General features: G+C 35.3%; 1 protein-coding gene across 1 annotated transcript in view; it reads left to right on the top strand.

Moving 5' to 3' along the window:
- The window catches only part of ADGRB3 (adhesion G protein-coupled receptor B3), a 96,575-nt gene that overhangs the window by 56,279 nt on the left and 16,567 nt on the right, over positions 1–23,729 (top strand). Inside the window, exons 6-12 of the mRNA XM_059842659.1 lie at positions 2,742–2,808; positions 4,997–5,082; positions 8,570–8,668; positions 8,981–9,152; positions 14,813–14,908; positions 16,247–16,286; positions 18,812–19,455. Coding sequence (XP_059698642.1) covers positions 2,742–2,808; positions 4,997–5,082; positions 8,570–8,668; positions 8,981–9,152; positions 14,813–14,908; positions 16,247–16,286; positions 18,812–19,455 — 1,204 coding nt within the window. The remainder of the gene's footprint in view (positions 1–2,741; positions 2,809–4,996; positions 5,083–8,569; positions 8,669–8,980; positions 9,153–14,812; positions 14,909–16,246; positions 16,287–18,811; positions 19,456–23,729) is intronic.

The raw sequence follows: 23,729 nt of genomic DNA, 5'->3' as shown, positions 1-23,729 counted from the left end.
ATGAGAGTGCTCAAATTGTTCACACTGGAGCCAGTTCTGTGATGATCATCAATCTCTGATTTCTGTCTTTTTTTCTGAGTCCTAATTATTAGCAGTTATATTTCTGTCTTTTTTTAACTACATGAGAAAAATATTTCACCCAGATACTTGTAGTGGTAAAGATACAGGGATAGAGATAGAGGCTGAAGGGATTTCCTAAAAATAATTTAAAAACCCACAGAGGCAAGTTTTTAGATATTTCAGGTTATCTGGAAAAGAGTAGTGTGTTTGAAAGCTTAATAGCTTTTTCCAGCCTTTTATCTAGTAATATTGTTGCTATCTGTTTTCAGATAATCAGAGCTAGGAAAGCATCACTACTAAAAGTTACAGTTAATAAATCTGCGTGAACTGCTCATGTTAACATACAGTGCGGATAAATTCCAGGAATTTATTGTATCAGGAAAAATTAAAATTCTGTCATAGTCATACTCATGCTATGCTCTCTTAAGAGAAGGGACCAATCTCCTGGAGAGTATCAAACATCTCACAAAATGTACAGGACACAGAAGCAAGTGTACAGATGCTTCATCATTCAAGAGAATTTTATGATCAAGTAACATGGCCCCATAAAGCCACCAGTGGCTGCTCTTAACACTAATCAATTTATATGGCTTTCTGCTATGTGCACATCAGGGAGAAAGAAGAGAAGATGAGAACAAAATAAAAACAACTATAAAACACAGGGGGAAAAAACTATCAGGGCAAAGAAAGAGGAGAAGGAAAACTAGTAAAAAATCAAGAATTGCCTCGTGGTGTAGGAAGGCACCTGAAAATCTGCCTGCAGTCAGTCTTCAAAAGAAGAAGATGGAGGAAAATTTAATTTCAGTCATCAGCTAGGAAATGTCGAATACATTGCAATAATGATGTCACACACTGGTGAAGATCCAGACTGTTGAAAATTCAGATAGTGTAAAAACAAGGTTAAGTGAAAAAAAGGGCAACTTCTACTTTTTTTTTTGCAGCTCTGCCTCTAAGTGGAAATCACTTTTGAACAGCCATTTTACTTGATAACATGGAAAAGAGAGGGAAACATTTTTCCTTTCTCTCAAAGTGTTTTGTGATAGAAACTTTTTTATTTAGGAAACACTGTTCTTGACCCTTTTTTCAGCACAGGTAACTGAAGTTATTTTCAAACTACAATACATCAACTATTTTTATGAACTGCTGTTTCTGTCTCCCATAAACATGAAAATTTTAATTACAAGTCCTATTTCCTCTTAGTGGTTATCTTCACTACGTTTGAAAGTTCATACTGCTAAGGAAGTGCACTATGAATGCATTTCCCCCTCTCAGAAGTCTGTGTCCCAGACTTACAATAATAACCTAGCTTTTGGAAAATATTGCAGAAAATTTTGAAAGCATTTTTCTCTGACATTGCAAAAATAAATTGAACATTAGTGTTGTAGGTGGTTTTTGAAGCGGGATGTAAAATAGCTTGGCATGTACTACCTTTTTAACTGTGAAGCAGATAGGAACTATTTGCATCCTTTTATCATTCCAGAATTTAGCACACTGGTGCCATTGCATTCATGTGACAGTTCTCACGTGACTTCATTGCTATGGAAAACGCTTTTGTTCCTTGCAGTGAGAATACCAGCCCTAACAGACCATTAATATTATGAGGAGCTTGCATTTATTTTACTTGGTTTTGGAAAGTACAAAAGCATTACTGGAAAAGAAGATATGCTTGATTCTGATGAGAATGTTTCTGGATATGAAATCCAAGTTAATTATTTGAATGTATATGCTGGAGTTTCCATATATGTAGGTGTGATCATGCATTCAAATAAACATGCTGTTCTTTGAATGTGTAATCACTGGGAAAATAGCACAGCTGCATTTACTTCAGTGTGTGAAGCTCCTGTTATTTTGCAGATATGAAAAGCTTTACATCATAGCATATCAAATATTTAGAATTTGATTCTGTAAGTGCTCTGTGTTTGGAAATCTGATGGCTTTTAGTGAAAGCCCTGATGCAGAATGACAAACTCTTTGAGATTAGGAGGTCTCCAGAAAATACAGTTTTCACATGCTTTAAAATATACATTTAAATTGTTTGCAAAATATTAGAGGGAATACAGAACAGATCATATATGATATATTATTATTATTCATATATCATATATTATGATCATATATCATATATTATGATCATATATCATATATTATTATTCTCTAATGGATATATTGTCTTTAAGGTGTAGTTCTAATAGCAATTATTAAATGACAGGATATGTAGAAACCGGATTTTTTCTGAAGTTCCGTATTATGGGTGCTTGACCATTTCATCACTTTTCAGTATAGAACTATGAGATATGGTATGAAATATGGTATGGTAGAAATGTTTTCAGATGCCTGTTTGGCAAGGCCTGTTCAGTTAACTCGTCATACATTATTAGAGGAGATTCAATAAATATTTGCAAACGGACTTTCTGTTATGGTCTTCATACATTTTGGCCATTTCAGTTTATGTATAACTCATGCTAAAGATTTTGAAATGTTAACCACTGGTAATGGAAATATCTTTCATTTCTATCTTTCACTACCTCTACATCTTCATATCAACAAAGCAGCTCTTTTTTGTGTGTACACATGAATCTCATACATCAGAAAAATATGCTCTATTAAATATTAATGCTGTCTTGACAGTGTGTTATGCTTATTTTTAATTTGTGTTAGTTCTTCTCTAATGTTCTTTCCAGCTGCTGGCTGTCTCTGGAAGGAGGGCTGCTTTATGCTTTCGTTGGACCTGCAGCTGCCGTTGTCCTGGTAAACATTAATATAATTCCCACTATTTTTGTATGAAATGATAGAAAGTGCTATGTCTATTATAAAAGCTTAGATATACAGCAACATTGCATTTTGCTGTAAGTACTGAGATCATTGCTATTTAACATACCTTCAGTATTTTGAATGCATGATTCATTTGAATCAATCACTCAATTATCTCTCCGTGTTTACACGGTAAGCTGTGAAAGAGTAATGTACTGATTAGTGGCACAGAAAACTTGTTACAGGCATCACTGAGTTATTATCAGCAGCATCTACGCAATTGTCCCTGCCTTGTAAAACTCAGTGACAGTCTTGATAGAGTGCTGCTTGGCAGTGGATTGCTGTGCCAGCAAAAGCAACAGAAGGAGTGGAGCCTGCCAGCAAGTTCTCCATGGCTACTGTTTTTGAAGGAAAAGAAAAAATTGTCATAGCTGGGAAATGTTACTCGTTTGTGTATTGTTCTTCCATATCTCTGGACATGCAATTAGGTGTAGGATTCATTTCTGCCTAATCATAGCTATCTGCAATGTAGATTTCTGCATCTAAGTCAGTTATCCCAGGCATATTTCATTGTCAGTGAAGAAAAATACATACTTTTAGAGATCAAACCATCAGAAGTATTTCAGCTGTCTTCTGCAAGGAAAGATGAATTACATCCTACCTGTGCCATCGGCTATCAGACATCTGCTCTGCAGCCTGTATGGATTTTTTACAACAATTTATATAGCATTTTTCCCTTTTGAATCTAATTCCTCTTCCCACTCCAGAAATTTTATACTGTGATAGCTCTATCAGCACTGGTTATTTCTGGTTTTCTCTTGTAAAAGAGAATCAGTCTTATTAGTCATCAAAGATAAAACTATTCATCTACGTGAATTTTCCTGAAATGGATGTTTACTACTCCCAAAGAGTTTGTCTCATCATTGCCTGGAGTCAAGCCAGGATCCTTTTGTACAACTCACAGTCCCTGTCATGGTAGAGGAGCCAAGGATGTTTACAAAAAGCCAGTTATAATTTTCACATGGAAGTAACTGTATGTTCTCTGTTTAATTGGCAAGTCTTTGTTCGGAGATGTTGGAAGTTCACAGTCGCAGTTTGTGCTACCATTAGCTGGTAGCTGTGGAAAGGAGCTGTTCCATTCAGCCACTTAAGCCTAAGTGTTTGAAGCCAAAGAATTATATAACACCAGCTGAAAAATGTTAATGCTGAAAATAAAGTTGAAAAAGAATTGGCAGGGCAGACTAGCAACAATTAGGTATTTTGGCACAGGTTTTGAAAAACCAGTTTGAAGGGAAGGTCTTTCTTTAATAAATAAAAAAAAGGAACATTCATTTAATAGATTCAAAAATTGGTATTACCTATTTGTAGGGCCATGCAGAGATGGGTTAATAGAGTTCAGTTCAATAATACAAATGGATAATAACAGTCATTAAGTTGTCCATTAAATGCCATTAATATGTCCATTAAGTGCCAAAGTCCGACAGCTAAAACATTTGAATTTTTTTTTTAGGTTAAATCTTCAACCCATGTATGTGATCATAACACCATTTACTTTAGTGGGGCTAAACAGACATCCCAGGAATTTATCTGGTCCACAAAAATAGTAAATTGCAGCCAAACAAAGCTCAAAGGCAATGAATGGTGAATGACATAGATAGTGATTTAGGTGCAGAAAGATATGGAAAACCACAGGCAGGTTCTGCATAAGTGGGAACACCCACATGGGCCATAAATGTTTAAAAAGGAACTGTGCTCTGACTAGCTCTTCCCTGTGCAGAGAACTCAAATTGCAGCAGTTTTCCTGGAACAGGATATATATTGGTGCAATTAAAACTGACAAAACATTAAAGTTATATTACTCAAGCTTCTGGCCATCAGACATGTACACATATATAGATACCAGGCATAATTCAAGGTCCCAAAACGAGCCTGTTGCAATGTGTGTGTGTGTGTGTGTGTGTGTGTGTGTGTTTGTGTGTGTATGTGTGTGTGTGTGTGTTTGTGTGTGTATGTCACCTTTTTGTCACAGCCTTTTGATGTGTTCAGGGATGTTGCTACACAATTTTTGAAGGAATGCTCGGAAATGTAAGAGGAGGCATTTTGCTGGCCTGTGATACAATACAGCCAGGATACAATATTTTATTTTAGGCACTGAAAGATCAACTGTTTGTTTTCTGTTTGACAGGTCAATATGGTGATTGGCATTTTGGTATTTAATAAACTTGTTTCCAGAGATGGAATCCTAGATAAAAAACTCAAACACAGAGCGGGGTAAGCAACAACTGGGTTATTTTAAAGCATATTAAAATTTTATCACCAGTTTTCAATTACAGATAGTCAACAAAATTAATTTGATTATGCTGTGAACTTTTATATCAGTGTTACAGTGTTTCTAACAGATTCCATTAATCTCAAAAGCTGCTGTTGCATTATCCTGAGGGAATGCGACTAAAAATTTAAATATAACAAAACACAGGTACAACAGTATTAAGTTAATAAGAATAAGGATTTACAAATCTGAACAGAGGTTTTACAAGATGGTTACATGTGTAAAGCTGTTGCAGTTAGCATAACAGTTTTGTGAACTGTGTGTAATGAAGGGACTGATTATTTTTGTCTAGCTGTCAAATTTAATTAATATGGCAAGAAATGTTATTTATTTGTGTTAATAGTTATAAAATGTGTTTTACAGCAATATAGCCCTTACATAGGTCAATGTTATTCTGCCATTTTGACAATATTACGAATTTGCCTTTGTTCTTGCATCACATAATATCTACATAGGTGTATTTTCTAATTTAGTGTAAAAGAACATCAAAGTAAAAAAATCCCTGTCGTTTAAGAGTTAAAAAAGAGAAAAAAAAGGTAAAAGTGTTTTATTGATTATTTACTTGTATTTACACAAAAATTCTGTTTCTTATCAAGAGAAGAAAAGATTATGACAGTGGTGGTATCAGAAACTGTTCTACAGTGGGTGACAATGAAGTACTGCAGCAGCTAACCTAGATTCATTGCATATTGAAGAAAAATATTTCACAACTGCATCATCACCTTCCCAGTGCTTATGAAAGTGTATTTAAACTTTGAATAATGATTTGTTACAGTTGTATTTTCTAGTATTGTATTTTGGGCCAGGTTGTAGTTTACTCCATCAATATCTGTGTTTCTAACAATGATAACTGATGGTATTTTCATTTTTCTGTGTATTACTGCTATGGGCAAAGTTATTGCAGATTCACTTTTATTTATTTTCAGATTACATTATTACATGTAACTAACAGCAGCATTCCTAATAAGTTTGATGAGTACACTTATAATAAATACTTTAGCTGGTGTGATTTGCATTTCATATTAATGCAATCAAGTGTTTCTGGTTTTCAGTTCTTCCACCATCATTTTGACAAACATGTACCAAACCCTGTATTTTTATTTCTTCTGTTTTCATCTGTTTTCATTAGAAAGCATTAATTTCATAACCTTACTTTTGTCTACATTGCTCCATCAACATTCTGAGCTCTGTAATAACACTAGTGAAATCTAGACTATTATAAAACTACCCAAATTATTTCAAAAGTAGCAATGACTTAGGAATCACCAATTCAAATTCACATATGCTTCAATTTCAGTGATAAAAGGAGCTGGAACAGCCACAGGTTTGGCTTTGTAAATTTTGTAGGGATATTCAAACTTAGATTTAACTGCTTTGGGGTTTTTTTCCCCAGCTACTCAGTTGTAGGCTATAGAAACCTATTTGCTTATACTTTATTTTCTTGATGAAACAAATAACTTGCTTTCTAATTGTGCAACTTAGTAAAGAAATATTTTATTTTAAAATAATCTATCTTTAAAGTAAATGGATAAAGAATTACAGATTGTTCTGTTAGAAACAACCCAGCTATTTTGGGAAAAGATACAGATACCCTAATGAGAAACAATCTTAACTTCTGTGATATTATGAGATGGTGGCTTAGCAACAGCATTCCTTGATACTGCTTGGCAGATGACATCTCTTGAGTCATTCTTTGGGGCATAGAAATTGGTTCATCATTTGATCTCCTCTAGAAAGGTGATGGTCAGTCATTCCTCAAGTATCTTTTGCCAGCCACTCTCAGGAAAGCAACTTCATTCTTCCTGGCAAACATTCAACTTATATTTGTTGAAAGTTCAGTCAAATATTCAGTCTTAGGGTTTAAAACAAGTGAATGGGGGCAATATACACTAACTCCAAATGCTTTTTATCACCTTAATAAGCATATGGAAAATCAACAAGTGGGAAAAAATATGTTGATGGATCTCAATCACAACCTCAATCCTTTTCCTGGTAAAAGAGGAAGCATATGCAAATGCCCAGGCTGAAAATTTACGTTTGGTTTATACACACATTAGGTTCTATTATTATTTGCAAGATCCAGAGCAGTTTTGTAGAGGTGAAGAGAATAATCCAGTCTAATAATGCTGAAGCACAGCTAGGCAAAGACAGAAAATACTTTCACAAGCTTAGTTTATACTTACCTAAGACATTTTTCTAGTTCATTCTTTAATCTATATTTTTAATTGTTACCAACTGATGTGGATTCACTGAATTATTTTCTCAGCCCAAAACCATCTTATAAAAGATCTTGGTTCTCACTGTTTTCTTACAGAAGAAACTGCCTTTTTATGGAAAATACACTTTGCACTTTTTAATGGAAAATCTTCATTTTGTTTTTCAAAGTGGAGAACACTGAAATTCAATGTTGTTTTGGACAGTATGTTAAAAATCTTGTGAGTGCTGGGTTTGGCAATAGCAAAGAGTTCAGTTGGCTGAAATATCTGGGAAAAACCCCAAAATGTTACTTATTGTCACCATATTGACCAGTTTCCAGCTGGGAATAAGTAAAACATCCTTCCTGTCAGCTATGTCACATCTTATTCAGCTGTGGTTACTCCTGTTTCTGATAGCAGAAAGAGAAGGAATAGGAAAAATATTTATTTAGTTGATTTGAGAAGTTGATTACATGCTGTATGGAAAACTTAAATTCCAGGTTCTATCCTTTAACTCTTCTGACAGGTGCAGAGGTACAATTGTCTATACAAAATGCTTTGAGCTTAATGCTTGTGTACTGTGTTGTATTAAAAGGCAAAACAGGTCACCCTTTTTTAGTACCGACTGATACTTATTTCATCAGATTCCATACGTTTCAAGCCCTGTATTCAGACCTTCACATGACATGAATAAAACCATTCCAGATATTAGTGGGCCATGCAGATCACTAGTAAAAATCTGTCTGTACAGTATGGACATACTGATTTGAGGCTTGAATAAATTTTGCAGGTTTCTTTCCCTATTAATTTTCTGTAATGGTCCGTAGTTCACACTTCTCTTTTAAGTGACCTGTGCTCTTTCTCAAGCATGTTGGGATGCAGCAGTCTTTCATCAGGTCTGAATAGAGGGATTTCACTTTGTGTGTCTATCCTAGCACGTGCTTATGTTTACTTCAGTGTACTGAGCAGTTTTTGATCATATTTGGGGCCTTTTTTAGATTAAGTGGAAGAAATAGAGTTTGCATGAAATAAAGCCCCGTAACATTAACATGTAAAGCTAACAGTAATGTAAAGTACAAAATACAGTTTTGCAGCAATATAGAGCATTCATCTTGAATAAGTCTACTTACTTTTTCTGCATGACGTCATATTTAAAAGCTAAATTTCAGTAGCAACGTTTTTTGGTGACAATTCAATATTTTGTTCTTTTTGTGGGTGTTCTGTTTGTTTGCAGTCAGATGAGTGAGCCTCATAGCGGTTTGACGCTCAAATGTGCCAAGTGTGGAGTAGTTTCAACAACAGCTTTGTCAGCCACCACCGCCAGTAATGCCATGTTAGTCCTGATCATTTACATCTTCTTGTTACAAATCTTATACAGTGCATGTGAGACAATAGTTTGATGATGACAACTGTGTTTGCTAACACTGTATAAAGTGCTAAGCACATTTAAATACTTTTTTAAAAATTTCAAATGTGTTTATTAACTGAATACAGGATATTCTTTAGAACGTAAAGTACAACTGTTACATTCTTGTCTATGATTTTCAAGTTAAATTGATAAAGTGACATCCTTAAATATGTTTTATTTAATGGTGAGCTTTTAATATCCTTTTTCAATATGCTGCTTTTCTCTTTTTTTCAATAGGGCATCCCTTTGGAGCTCCTGTGTGGTGTTGCCACTTCTAGCACTGACTTGGATGTCTGCAGTTCTGGCCATGACAGACAAAAGATCAATATTATTTCAGATACTTTTTGCAGTATTTGATTCATTACAAGGCTTTGTTATTGTCATGGTCCATTGTATTCTCCGAAGGGAGGTGAGAAATGGCTTCCCAGTTTTCCAAAGGGCTTTGCTCCTGTTAATCTCTCAACTGCTCTTTAATGTTATATACAGCTTGCTCTGAAGAAATATATTTCATAGAAAGAGAAAAATAATTTATGGTGAGATGTATAGGAACAAGTGAAAGAGAAAAAGAGAAAAAGGGGAAGAGAGGGGGAAGATAAGTTAATTCCAAGTGCAAAATATCAGTATAAAACTTTACCAACTTAATTCAAGTTGTCTTTTAATCAATCCCAAGTACAGCGGATTTCAAAGTGTTAGTTTTTCCCAACAAGTTTTGGAAAAGATGAACATGAATGCCCTTCTGAAGCTCTATCAAAAGCTATAGATTTTTACACTCTCTAAAACAGGATCAAACGCAACATTTTTTCAGCTTATGCTGTCCCTGAAAGAGGGCACAAGGAGATGATGTGTTATGTTGAAGATCTACCATTTCAGATCTACAAACTCAGGTACATACTGAAGTTATGGAGACAGCAAGGATGAAGACAGATGAGTGCTGTGAGATCAGCAAGGACTAGCAGCACCCTAGCATGCCCTTCACAGCTCAGTGCCACCTGTCACAGGATTCATCACCACTGAAATCTGATGGCAAAGCTCCTACACAAGTGCTCTTTAATCTGGCTCTGGTGACAGCTTCTCTAACCTGCCTAACCTGCTAACTAACCCCACATTTTATTGAGATGGGTTTGAGAGCAGTAGCATAAAGCTTTGTTGGCAGGTCTGTGGTAATGGGGCTCTCCGTCAAAAATGAGCAGGTGGAGCTGGACTAGAGAGTAATTCCTGGTCCATGGGCATACCTATGTGCTAGTCATTTATCAACTTCAGGATTCTTACCACACCTGTAAACCAGATTATAATGTCCAGCATATTTCCCTGGGATGGGCAAGAGTTATTTGAAAACTTCAGGACTGAAAAATAACCAAGGAAGATGTTTCAAGAAAGGTTTATTGTCAATGCTGAGTGAGGAATCTCACACAGGGGTTTCCCTTTTCAGCACTGACAGCCTTGAAACACTGAAATTCGGTATATTAATGAAAATAATTATGAGTGACATAATTTATTCAATTCTTTCAGCATTGTGCCACTTTGCATGAGGTTTATATCACTATCCTTCAGAGTATGCATATGTGATTATCTTATCAAATAATGAAGTTTTCAATTTTTAAAGAAAAAATCAGTGTCTTGCAAAAATTAGCACCTTATATTGTGCTGATTCTTTCTCACTTTAATCACTCTGTTAGGAGCAATGAACTTTTGTATTTCTTGGTTTAATCAGCTCTCATCTTGGAAGGGGCTTACCTCATTTAATACATTTTCTTTTTTCTTCCTTTGACTTTTCCTTTTATTTAGGATAAAAATATGTGCAGAATCAGAGATAATTCTCCAGAAAAATCTATTTTATGTAGAACTGTCTTGCAATCCCCTTATTTTCTTAAGCAATTTCTTTCCCAATATGATTTACATCTGGGAAAGAGGGTAGTCTGTAAATCTGAAAGCACTCATTTCATATATTCTTTTAGTATAATGGTAAGACACTGCATCTATTTTTAGTAGAAAGGATAGTGGTTTCATACTGGTTTTCTTCACTGTGAAATTTTTGTCTTTAGGTTTAGGTTTTGTCTTTAGAAAAGAAATCTTTTCTTTAGGTTTATGTGTAGGAAATCAGCTAGTTATGGTTTATTTTGTTCACTGCTTGCTTAGCAAATCACACACACACACGCACATGTATATATATGTGTGTGTATATATATATATATACACACACACACACACACATATCTATACATATATATGTATATCTATATAATAACTGCAGTGAATCTATAATAACTGCAGTGAATCTTTACTCTGTTTAACAACTAAAAGAAATTACTCCAGCAAGTCAGTCTTAGCAGTTACACATCACAGTTCTAACATGGAAATGCTAGAAAAAAGGCATTTTATAAAGTAGCTAAATAATCTATTTGCATGGTGTTTTTAAAAAATTACCTCATGAGAAGACTTCCCAGTGAGGCCCAGAAAGTGCCAAGGTTTGATAAGGTTCTGCTTTATTAAAATGGAGGAGGTGTTTCTTCTTCAGCCATGGCAACTTAGGCAGAAGTAAATGTACAGAGACAACTTATTCACTAATCAGCAGATTATCTCCAGCCAAAATGATGGTAATGGTGTTGGTGGAAGACAAGGAAGCCTAGTATATTGCTAATTGAACTCTATTTGACAGAACACAATCTTCTTTAGTCCTCCAGAGTTAAATTGCAAACTGGTCAAAATACTTGAGGAATTAATTAAGGTGATGTTTTTCATATGGGAAAAGAAAAAATTCATAGAAATTTCTTCAAGAGGCACAAAGAAGTAAAAGTTGATGCTCTTGAATCAATTTTTAATTTCAAACAGTTGGTTCAGTTTGTAGCAGCAAAGTCATAGTTGTCTACTACACAGAAAGAGATGTAAATCCAGTAAGATATGTTTCAGTCTGACTCTGGAGTCTGGCTTTCCAGCTCCAGAGACCCTCAGGTGAGTACAAACCAAGAGAGTGGCCATCATGCTGAGTGGGCAATGCCATCTTTGCATTGCACATGGTGCCTCCCAGCTGAAAGAATAGTCTGGTACTTCTGGTTGTTTGCAAAAGCATTTAGCTCTGCCAGTGCCTGTCAAGGAAATCCTGCCAGAATATTTGTCACTCTTGATGACAGCTAGAAAGCTATCTCAGTTATAGCCTATAAGATTGATCTAATATTTATAGCATGCCAGCACAGGCAAAACAATAATTCTGACTGTCAGTGGGAAAAAAATTTGGGGAGGAATATATCTCCATAAAATTCAAACAAAGAGGACAGCCCTGCTTTACTATGCCTTTATTGTCATTACATCACAAAAAGAGACAGACTTCTACAATTATATTTAAACGCCCCTTTTTTTTTCTCTTTATTGTATTGATATAAAGATAAATGATGGAAATATTTGTTACTTTCTCTAATGCACTGTACTGAAGACCTTTTGTGGCAGAAGCTGCATTAGGAAGCCAGGGATTTTCCCCAACTGAGATGTACAACTGGAAGAGGACTAAGTGATGTGTCATCTATTTCTGTCCACCATCAATGCAGTGTCTTTTGGGCAGGCATTACATCTTTCTAAACTTCTATTTCCTGACTTCTAAAAAGAATATGATGCTTTTTAAGCATAAGACCTTTCATAGATTATTTGGAAATTTTGGAAGAAAAATGCAAAGTAATTAGATATTATTGCTTCATTTGGCCTTCTTAGCCCAGAGACCCTAGGGTTGTTCTTTTTTTTTTTCCTCCCCTTGCTGTTTAAACAACTAACTGGGCATTGGAAGATGGTGATGGATATGTCACAGAACGATACAAGGGGTCAGCACTGAGGCTTATCTATCTCAGCAAAACAGTTTGCCTGATCTGCTTGAACACAAGATGCTTTAAAGCTGATTTGAATCACACTTAGTAACTTATGTTAATACTGGTGATGGGAGGAACCCACATGTAATTTTTTCTTTAGCTGTTCTCTGCAGCGTAGAAAGCATTTGGATTAAATTCATCGTTGGCGTCTAGAGCCCACATTTCAGAATTGCAGGAGAAAAATAAAAAGTACATGAGTAGGGCAAGGGTAAGTTATAAAAGCTTGGAGCTGGTTACTGTTGCTAAGGAAACCACTTCCCTGGTATCCGCACGTTCATCACATCTGTCTCTCCTTCTCTGCCCAGCTCTAAGAAAATCTTGTAACTTGATGTTAAAAGGCAGGGGGGAAAACAAGATTATGTTTCAAAGTAAAATGTAAAGACAGCACAGTCTTTACATACTCAAAAAACAATTTTGAACAAGCAGTTTAGAAGAACAAGTTGGTATTTAGAAAGTTCAACCATTTTGATTCTGACTTGGGTAAGGACATCTAAAAATTGAAACATATGTCAGTATCCTGAATAATGCTACTTTTTACATTCTGTTAACATGTTCAGATCATATGCTGCTTGCACTTCAGCAGCATTGTAAGAAACATGCACATTTAAGAGGATCCTAAAATCAAGATTCACTGCTTTAATATAGAAGGCACTGAAAGTATGACATGAGATTCTTGAGATCTCTAGACCTGTTAGAACTGGGGAACCTCCATGAACAAAGAGTCCCAAAAATTAGGAGGCCCACTGTACAGAGTGGAGTGAGATAAACAGTTTGTTCTGAAGTAACGATGCTTTGGGGTCAAGCATCATGTACCTGGAGATGAGATTCAGCACAGCTGGGGATGCTTTGAAGGAGGCATTTTTTATTATATTTTTTGTCAAATCACTGTGCCAGTGCTTATCCAAGAGTATAAAACTCGTAAGTGTGACCTAACTTCAGCATTGACAAATTGAGAGAAGACTTGGATTAAATTTGCAGCAACTGGGAGATGCCAAATTAAATTAACATCAGAAACATGGAAAACCAAACCAAGTGTAGTGACCTAAAATCACAATCTGAGTTTCAATACAGCACATTTTAAATTACAATGTGTGGTAAGTCTTGGTGTTTTGAAATCAATCCAAACCTTCCCACCTTGCTTCATTCTTCTTTTTGCCCTATTTTTGGCTCTCTCCTCCTGCAACAGTCACTTATCAAGACTGCAAAGCACTCCTATTCATTTAACGGTTGAGCCCTTTAAAAAATGCTTTCTATTTAGAATTTTTTTAAATTTCATTTTTGCTTTTGTGATAGCTTCTAAACAACTCACATTAGAATATGATACATTTAAAGGGGACAGATTCTCACCAGCAACAATTGATGAAATATCCTCTTCTGTTGTTCACAAAATGTCCTTGAGTAGAAGACAATTTTATCCCTTTTGATTATTCTGAATAAGACATCAAGTAATTTTTAGAGATAATAAATGGAGCACAGTTTTTTATAGGCATTTCATTCATAGTACTTTTATATTTGAACAAGAAACTGGATCACTCTACCAAGTTCCTGTTTCCCAAGTCACATCTTGCTTTTATATTTTCAAGAAATCTGTCTAAGTGCAAAAAGTCCACTTTTCTTCATGTGCTCTTATTGAAGATACTTCTTTCATCTGGAGAATTTTACTCCTAGAAGAGATGCATTAGATTCCCTGTACACGGAGCTAAAGATTATTATTGGAATCAGTAATATCTTTCAAATAGACTTATTCTTTAAAGTACAATTAGGAGATTACAATAATTGTTAAGAACTGATTTCAGAGACTGATTACAGTAACTGTACAGAACTGTCTTTCAAGAATCATACATTTATCAAGAAGAAGATACACTGTATCTTGCAATGGTTAGCTGTATATCTATTAATCCTGTTAGCAGACGTCTACCAACGTGAATAAAACAAAGCCAAATACTATCACCAAGACAAATGTGGCTTAAATAGTAGCTCATTCTGGCCATACATAAAACTAATTCTGTGGTATGATGTGATAGACTGACAAATTTATAGCAGCCACAAGGTATAAAAAATGTATGAAATGACAGAAATAGGCATTTATGTTTATTGCCTCTGATTTATGAAGTGGGCTGAAGGAAAGTCATGCATCATATTCCATATGATTTAATTTAATCTCTACTAGGGGTCTATGATGTTTCACAAGAATCAGTATAAGATATTTTTTTCACAGGTTCAAGATGCATTCAGATGTCGGCTAAGAAATTGCCAGGATCCAATCAATGCAGATTCTTCAAGTTCTTTTCCTAATGGACATGCTCAAATCATGGTTAGCTTTTATTTTCTTCTTTGACTATGAATTTAGTGTTCCTAACAGAAAGAAAAACTTATTGTATTGTATGTGGCAAGTTTGCATGGCTGAAATATTAACACCTAAGCAAAAGACTGTTTAGGTTATCATCTTGCTTGCTTAAATATCTTAGCTAGCTTTAAATTATTGGTGTGATTATTTAGTGGAGCACAGTGAGTTAGTATCTTCCATCAGTGTTCTTTAGGACAAAGGAATCTTATATAAGGGAATAAAAAATAATTTAATATATTGTGACTTTTTCTAGTGTTCTGCAAGGAGTACTGATACATTTCCCTTCATGAGGTCTTGAAAAATGTTCTCAAACAAGATAAGGAGAAAGTGATAGAAATTCTACAGGGGGAATCTATTTAGTGTGTTAAATTAAGAGATAGCGAATTTTGCTAATATTATTAGGTAATGAATTAATACAACATAATGGTCTCTTCACTTTGAACATCAGCTTGTTATAGACTATAATGGGGTCAGAATCAGGCCCTAAATACATGCAAGGTTTAGCAAGAATGCAAGGTACAGCAAGCAGATGCCCTTCAAAATGATGACTCAAAAAAAGAATTCAATGTTTGGACTTCACAAGCAAGAAAGAGTTCAGTTTTACTGAACATTTAGCATGGAATAAACTTCTTGTGAAAATAAAAAGAAAAAGTAAATAAATTCTCTAACAGAATAAATAGTTTTCTTTAACTAGGAAAAGTGTGGTTTGATTTCTAACTGTTAAAATTATTTTGTGCATGATGAAATAAATAATAGTTGTTTTCATGGAGTACAAAAATGTTATATGACTACATTAATAGAAAGAAATGACAGAATTTTTCATAACATAACCACTTCATTTACACAAATTAATGATGTTTCAAACAGGATGGACTATTAGAATTACACTTATTCACAGTAATTTGTATTGCAGGATATTTTTCATACTTCTTTTCATGACATTACCATGAAAATCTTCCTTAAAGAAGATCCTTTGGTGAGATGTAGAAGTTATTCTTCCATGTATCTTAAAAACTATACACTGTATCATTTTATTAAAATTATATACTCTCCTTCCACCCATTTTATTTTATTTTTTCTGGTCAGGCAGCATACTTTGAAAACCACCCAGTTATACTTTAGGAAACTTTATAAAGCTCTGCTGTTGTAAAACAATACACTTCACCTTCTCAGCAACAAGAAACCACTTTTAACAGACTATGACCCTGTAAGTAGGACATTTTGGAAGTGCTAGTTGGCAGAAAGGTATTGTGATTTATTTTTGAATTATTAATGGCTGTTCTGTTTCACTGTTTCTTGTTACAGACTGATTTTGAGAAGGATGTAGACATTGCTTGTCGGTCAGGTAAGAACATTGAGAGAGTATTAAGCCAACAAATAGTCTTGTACAAGTCCCTTGTGAAAACCAGAAAAATATTGGGGTTTAGCTGTTTGTAGGAAATATTTATTAATTTAAACCAAAAAAAAAGTAAAAAAATATGTCACTTTGTGAATACATTATTTAATTGTGTTACTAAGGCCATTAACTTGAGCATTTGGAAAGCAGTCAGAGATGTGACTGTCTATTAGAAAGCAAATAGTAGTGGAAAGAAGAAAATTCTTAATCATTAAGCTCTCCTTCCCAAGCAAATGTGAAAACATCATTTTACTTTAACAACAACAACAAAAAAATAGTGTATCTTGACAGCTGTGTATATGAAGGATGCATCAATTTGCATTCATTTTAAAGAGGGTATGTTTTTTAGGATTCTAAGTGAAATCAACAATAGTTTAGGCAAATTAAGTTTTATTCCACTTTAATGAGAAGAGTTGCAGGTTTTTAAAATATATTTCAGTAGTGTGATCTTTAATCAGTTGCCTATGTTTGTTTCCATATATTAAAGACAACACATTTTCAGCTATTTATTTCCCAACTTTGTTTAAATAGTGCAGTATAAAATAAATTACTATTTAAACTCTACAGAAATATTTTAATCTAGGAGATATTTCCAAAGGACAGTTTTTCCTAGGGAAACAATCTTGCTTAAACACCCTCAGTTTTCAATAAAGGGAAAGAGAAAGAGAGAGTGTGTCCTCTCTATGGGGTGAGTCAGAGCAGAAGCCTGATTTAGCTATTCTGCATCAGCCACCTGAAGGACACTTTCTCTTCACTGGCTAAATGCAGAGCCAAGAAAGCTGATCTCATTAAGGTGAAGTTTGAGTTTCCAGTCACCCACCTTTAAAAAACTGCCAGTTGAGTTTCTTGCTATATAGACTTAGTTATTCCCTACAGATCAGTTTTAATATACACATGTATTTTTGAGGAATCAGAATAGGGCATTGTAACACAAATGCCTGTGTGTCACCATCCACTGCAGACAAAAATCCAGCACTGACCCATGCAATTCCCACTTTGATAACATAGCTCTGCAGTACAGAGGGCCTTGTCAGAGGTGTCCTAAAGGAGATTGACTCTGAATGCTGTTATGAACAGGCTTTACCTGATAAGCATTTGAACTCACTTTAGATAATGAAAATTTTAAGGATAGCTCACTGTTTGAAATGTCTGAACAAGTGGCACTGGAAACAATGAAGCAGACACCGAATTCAGGTATTTGTGCACTGTTGTTTAGAAGCAAATTATTATTTTCATAATGGAAAAAAATGAGAGTTAGTTTAGTGTGAGGAAGGAGAGTCCGATGTCCTATGAGCTGCTTGCTGTGGAAAAAGGCAGCGAACTGGCAGGCGGGTACTGGGGGATCTGGGTCACCAGAGCCCATGGGCAACCAGAATAGATGCAAACATAAAACTTAGATACTTGAGTCTGTCTTTCTGTCTCAGCCCATGAGCTGGGTTTTGTTGTATAAAACAGCACTGGTGTGAATGAAAATATTTTCAACCAGGACCAGAAAATCCCTGTAGGCAGCAGGAATAAGCCCAGTAATTGATTACTTTAATTCTTTTCTTCATTACAGATTTTGGATTATAGACTTACATTTTTCTTCTTTTTTTTTTTTTGCTTTTGTTTTCATTTTTTGTAATATGAATAATTTTGATTAAATAGATGCTTTGTTTTTGAAGCCATTCTTCAATGCTTTTGGAAATTTTGAATTTTATAACAGGATTAGTAACTTTTACATGTAAACCTCGCCCCCCAAAAAAATCATTGAATGTTGCTACAAGTTTGACCAGGAAGGTCTAGGCCTAGAACAGAAGTGGATTATGACTGCTATAAAACATGTTTTTATTCTTTATAACCTTTCTAGATACAGTAAAATATTTTTTCTGATACCAATGAAATTTTTCCCAGCGCGGTAATTCTTTTGTCACTTTTACTTAAAACATAATTTAACAGAGAAGAGTTTTTAAAAGTCAGTGAAAAGGAACATTTAGGAGTTTAGGAACACATGCTCATAGTTTTAATCTTATGGTAGGTCATTACAATGGATTGACAAAATGATTCTGCCTTACAATCTGTTTGACATTTTCCAGAAGGTTATGTGGAGTTAATAATGGCAGTAGGGATGTCATAGTGTATTTTTTTGGAAAACTTAATGAGTTCCACATGGCAGGCTTGTGCTTAAACTGTAAGTCACCTAAAATCTATAGAAGTCAGTAGGAATAAATGAAGTGGTTTTAATTCATATAAATGACTGAAGCTAGTCAGAGATCAGTGTCAGTTATACACAGTAAATTAAGAGAACAAAAAACCCAACTCCACAGAAAAGCTTTTCCAAAAACAATATGTATAACATGAAAGTTAATAAGTAGAAAGAAAATATTTTAGAAGATGCACTGGTAAAGGAAGTACTGCTAGATAAAGCCACAAGAAAAAGCAGTGTTAGGTTGATATGGTTTCATGCTGTAAGAATCCTGTTCTCTGGCCCACAGTTCTGCATAAAGACATTGGACCTTGCAGAGCAGCCACTATAACAGGAACACTTTCTAGAATTTCACTAAATGATGAAGAGGAGGAAAAGGGACCAAACCCAGAAGGAATGAGCTATTCAACCTTGCCTGGAAACATCATCTCCAAAGTCATCATCCAGCAGCCCACAGGTCTCCACATGCCTATGAGTATGAGTGAACTGGCCAATCAGTGCTTGAAAAAAGACAACAGCGAGCTGCGGAGGACTGTGTATTTATGCACTGATGATAATTTGAGAGGTGCAGATATGGACATAGTCCATCCTCAAGAGCGGATGATAGAGAGCGACTATATAGTCATGCCCCGGGGCTCCGTAAATACCCAGCCATCCCTGAAAGATGAAAGCAAAATGAATATAGGCATGGATACCTTGCCTCATGAAAGGCTGTTGCACTACAAAGTTAATCCCGAGTTCAATATGAATCCCTCTGTAATGGACCAATTTAACATCAATTTAGACCAGCATCTTCCCACCCAAGAACATATGCAGAGTTTGCCGTTTGAGCCCCGCACAGCAGTGAAGAATTTCATTGCCTCAGAGCTGGATGACAATGCAGGATTATCAAGAAGTGAAACTGGATCCACAATATCAATGAGCTCTTTAGAGGTCAGTGGTGCATAAACAAATTGCATGCTCTGTTGTTCTAATTTCATGATAAGTCAATAAATTGTGTCTTGTGTCTAAGGGGTGAAGCTAATGTTTTAATTCAGTGTAAATTATTGTTTGGGATCATACACTGCTGTTCATATTTCTCTTATTATCAGAAGTGTTTATACCTAGAAAACAAGACTAAAGTTTCAGAGCCAGTCTGTATGAAACAATATAGTTCTGGAGATTTAACATTCCACACGACTGCCGAGGATTTCGTGACCTACCAGGTAAAGTCCACTGGAAAATTCTGTGTTGCTATGAGAAGAAAAACTATTCCTGCAAGATACAAGTGCTAATCATTGGCCCTACCTGCAAGCACATGCAGTTGAAAATATTTGCCATTTTATTGTTGACAATCATATCTGTCTCAGATATGATAGGTCTGTTCTGCTCTCATTGGTGTAAATCTTGGATTCTTCCATCCAATAGTTCACCATTTACTGATTTAGCTTTGTTTGCATGTGCATGCAGGCATTGGTACAACTGATGTGTGCAATAGGTACAGGTGGGCTTCGTGTGGACTATCACAGTTTCCAGTCAGATTGCAAAAGTGAACTGAAAAGCCTTTTAAAGGCTTTCAGTTATTACTACAATCTGTCCGTGGGATTTAAGCACTTTCAAAGGGAAAACTATTGAAATCAATGGTTAAGACCTAAGCATCAAATACTGCCATTCTTATTAAGCTTTTACCTGTGAAAGCCAGGAGTGAGCTGGAGTTTATTTCATACTTGGACCTCCTTAAGAACTGGGAATACATTTCACCAGCGCATCAAATGTGAAACACGGCATTTTGTGGGACTGAGAAAGACAAATGAGAAAAACATGGTACTCACTCGTTCTCTGAAAGAAGTTATGCATGGAAAAAATTCTACTTTATTGTGCAAACTTGAAGCCATTAGCTATTACTCTACAATGTTTAGACCCGTCTGTGTAGGGAAGCAGAGACTCAGGTTTATTTTTCAATTTTTTAGATGCAACTGTAGCTGATACTTCATAAATGGTGGATACTTACGGATGTTTCTTTTAAAATGGAGTTGAAGTTTTATGAAGATGAAGTTTTATGAAGAGTTTGGGCAGAAGATCAGAATTTAGATTCTTTTTAAGAGATATCTTTACAGGCTTTGAAAGCAAAATATTTTTCATGCTGTTTATATTGTGTGTGTACTACAATAAGTTTTTACAAGAGTTGATTTAACTTAAAAATTAATAGAAAATGACGTGTGTGGATCTGCAAGGAATCAAAAATTATCCATGTTTTGGTTGTTGTTAAAGTTAATACATATAATCTTTAACAAATTTTCAAAATTATTTCTAAAAGATAGTTTAAGTGCTTGCCCTTTCAATGCTCAGATAGACAGGCTCTTTCAAAGCAAGTCTGCATTGTTAAAGAAATTATTGCCTTCAGTTCAGGTATATTAGTTAATAGATCTTAGGTGGTGCACAGGAGTTCTCAAATTTAATGCAACCCCAGAAGCAGAATAGCTAAGGTCACCTTCCAGCAGTATCCTCTCCCAGCTATCTACAATGCCATCTTTCAGATCATTTTTCTCAGATATAGAGGCTTAAATCCAGCCCAGCTATTAGACATATGGATATGTGAGGAAGATTCATAGTTCTTTGAGAAGATGGAAATATATGCCACCAAACCCACTCTAAATAAATTTCTGGTGATGCCTCTATTCCTCCATTGGTGACAAAGTTCATATAGAACACCTTTAAAAAAATCAGATCTTAGTTAAGTTGTAAAAATTGTGACAATAGTTACTTAATAGTACACAAAAGTATATTTCCTGACACCACTTTGGAATATAGGCCTGAAAATCGATCGGTATAATGTACTGCTCCTTTAAAGTTATTTCTCTAACTGTATTTGAATCATATTTTAACTTTACCTCTAACATGGGATGTAGACACGGAATCTCAGTCACCATTCTGTATATCATTTTTACACTCAGGAGAGACTACTAAGTTTGTAGTTGAAAATGCAGTAAAATATTACAAGATAGTAAATATGTAGCTTCTTCTACCTTGGGAAGCATACTAGGTTTAGCAGGCTGTATTTTGGTCCAGAAAGCCAGTTATGTTTGTAAACCTCACGAAACCCAGCATAATCCCATGTATTAGGAAAAAAGCACAGATATTAGGTCAGAAATGAAAGAAACTGTTCTGGCTTTTGTGTCTGCCTTTGTGATTCCCGACATTACTTGATGAGGATGTGCTGCACTGAACTGAAGATAAGGATGTGCTGCACTAAACTGAAGATAGGAACATGAAAGAAAATTGTCTGTAGAAGAAAATCAGAGTCACAAGCAGATCCTGATAAGCAGATCCAGCCAGATAAAGAATGTGATTGTGTTTTTACTGTGCAGGTGTGTAAGAAGCAAGGGTTGAGGCAAAGCCCAAATGTTACTGGCTGAAACTGACCAGCTGGATTAACTTTTGTGGCTGCCTTAAACAAAGTAAAAATGGGAGGGCAAGGGATTTGGTTTTTGGAGGATTGCAAGACTTTTCAAAAGACAGGGCTTTGTCAGACATTATGGAGCAGTAAAACCTGCAGCAGGACATTCAAGATCACCCTGCCCACCTCTTTCTTGACAGAGCATGATTAGACCAGCACTAAAGGAGAAGATCTGAGCAGCAGAAAGCTTCCCCCTCCTATCAGCTTGTAGTCGGAACACAGCTACAATATCACTACAAAAAATTTATATCCTGACTTCTAACCCTGAAGGGAGTATCCACCAACCCTACCATTAAATATCTAAATGTAGACATTCCCCTTCTGAAATGGGAAAAGAGCTTTTCACATTTGGCTCCCCTATAGAGTCAATTGAGACAAATAGCCATTTTTAGGCCACTTTTAGACATCTGCTCCAGGATGAAGTAAATTACATACCTCAGTGCATGTTTCTCTTTTCAGATTCCATAGAGGAAGCCAGAATAAGTAGTTCAAACACGAGCATCAGAAATGTTGATGTCCTAAATTTAGTCAGATGCATCCTACTGTTGGTCACAAACTTTCTTCTAAAACTTTTATATCCATTTTTTTTTCCTGAAGGAAGTGCTTAGATGTGAACAATTAAATGCTTTACTATATCTGGAGGAATTTTAGTTTGCAAAAGATAGTTTGAGAATGCCATAATATTTACATACAAGTATTGCCCAGATAAGTATAAATTTAAGGATGTGCAGATTCACAATGTGCAAATAAGTGATTTTCATTTTATTTGGTATGCACCCAACAGTACTTATGTGATTATAGGCACAGGCAGGCATATTAGCTTAACACTGAGTTTCTGAGGAGGACTAATCAAACATCTGGTTAATCTCCTGAACATTCCTTATATGCATGGATTAAAACTGGCTTTGCTACCTTGGCATCAAAGTGGCTTGTAGTATGCTCCTTCAGTTCAAAGTGTTTTGATTTTAATGAAGAGAACACTCAATACAGTCTTTTGGAATGGTTTTTGTTTTGAAAATGTACATGAGAGTTGTGCTCATTAAAATGAAATTACTTTGAAGTGAAGTATTGCATTCCCAGACACTTAGATACAGAGGAAAGTTAGGAAGTTTAAATGTAGAGGAAGAAGCTGATCTGGGAAGCATATCTCCAGGAAAAGTAATTAATGTATTTTTATTGAGCAAAAAAAAAAATGGATGAAGAAGTAGATACCAGTGAAGAGACTTGTATTGTTAGCTTTGTGGAAGAAGAATGAACAGTTCTTTGAAGGGAACTATGGTTAGTGTAGTGTGAGCCGAAATGGAAGGGAGCTGAAAGAAGACAAAGACTATAGAAAATTATAAAATTAAGAATATGCAAACACAGGCAATAGAAACATTTATTAAGGGGTGGGGTGGAGAAAGGTCATGTGCTTTACAAGAACAGGAAGGAAAGGACTTCACAAATTGTCACATAAAAAACTGGAATTCTCTTTCCAGACTCTTACCTTCTTTATTTTTCTGTCTCATATTCTGCTGTGAGATCTTTATGTGTAGTAAGTTGATTTTGTGACCAAATTAATCCTTCTGTATTCACTTATGAGAGCTCTTAATACATTCAAAGGCAGTCAACTCTGTAGGTCCTTGGCCAAATCACTGACAAGGGATTTAAGGAAGAAAATACTGTTACAGCTGAGAAAATAAAGGGATATGTTTAAGACAGTGAAGTGCAAAGAAAAATTAAAGACAGGTAAAGATAAAGAGCAGAAAAAAGACGTTAAAAATACATTAAA

This window comes from Haemorhous mexicanus, chromosome 3 (genome assembly GCF_027477595.1).
Source record: "Haemorhous mexicanus isolate bHaeMex1 chromosome 3, bHaeMex1.pri, whole genome shotgun sequence".
NCBI classification, from domain to species: Eukaryota; Metazoa; Chordata; class Aves; order Passeriformes; family Fringillidae; genus Haemorhous; species Haemorhous mexicanus.
This window is presented reverse-complemented; position numbering and strand designations above follow the sequence as displayed.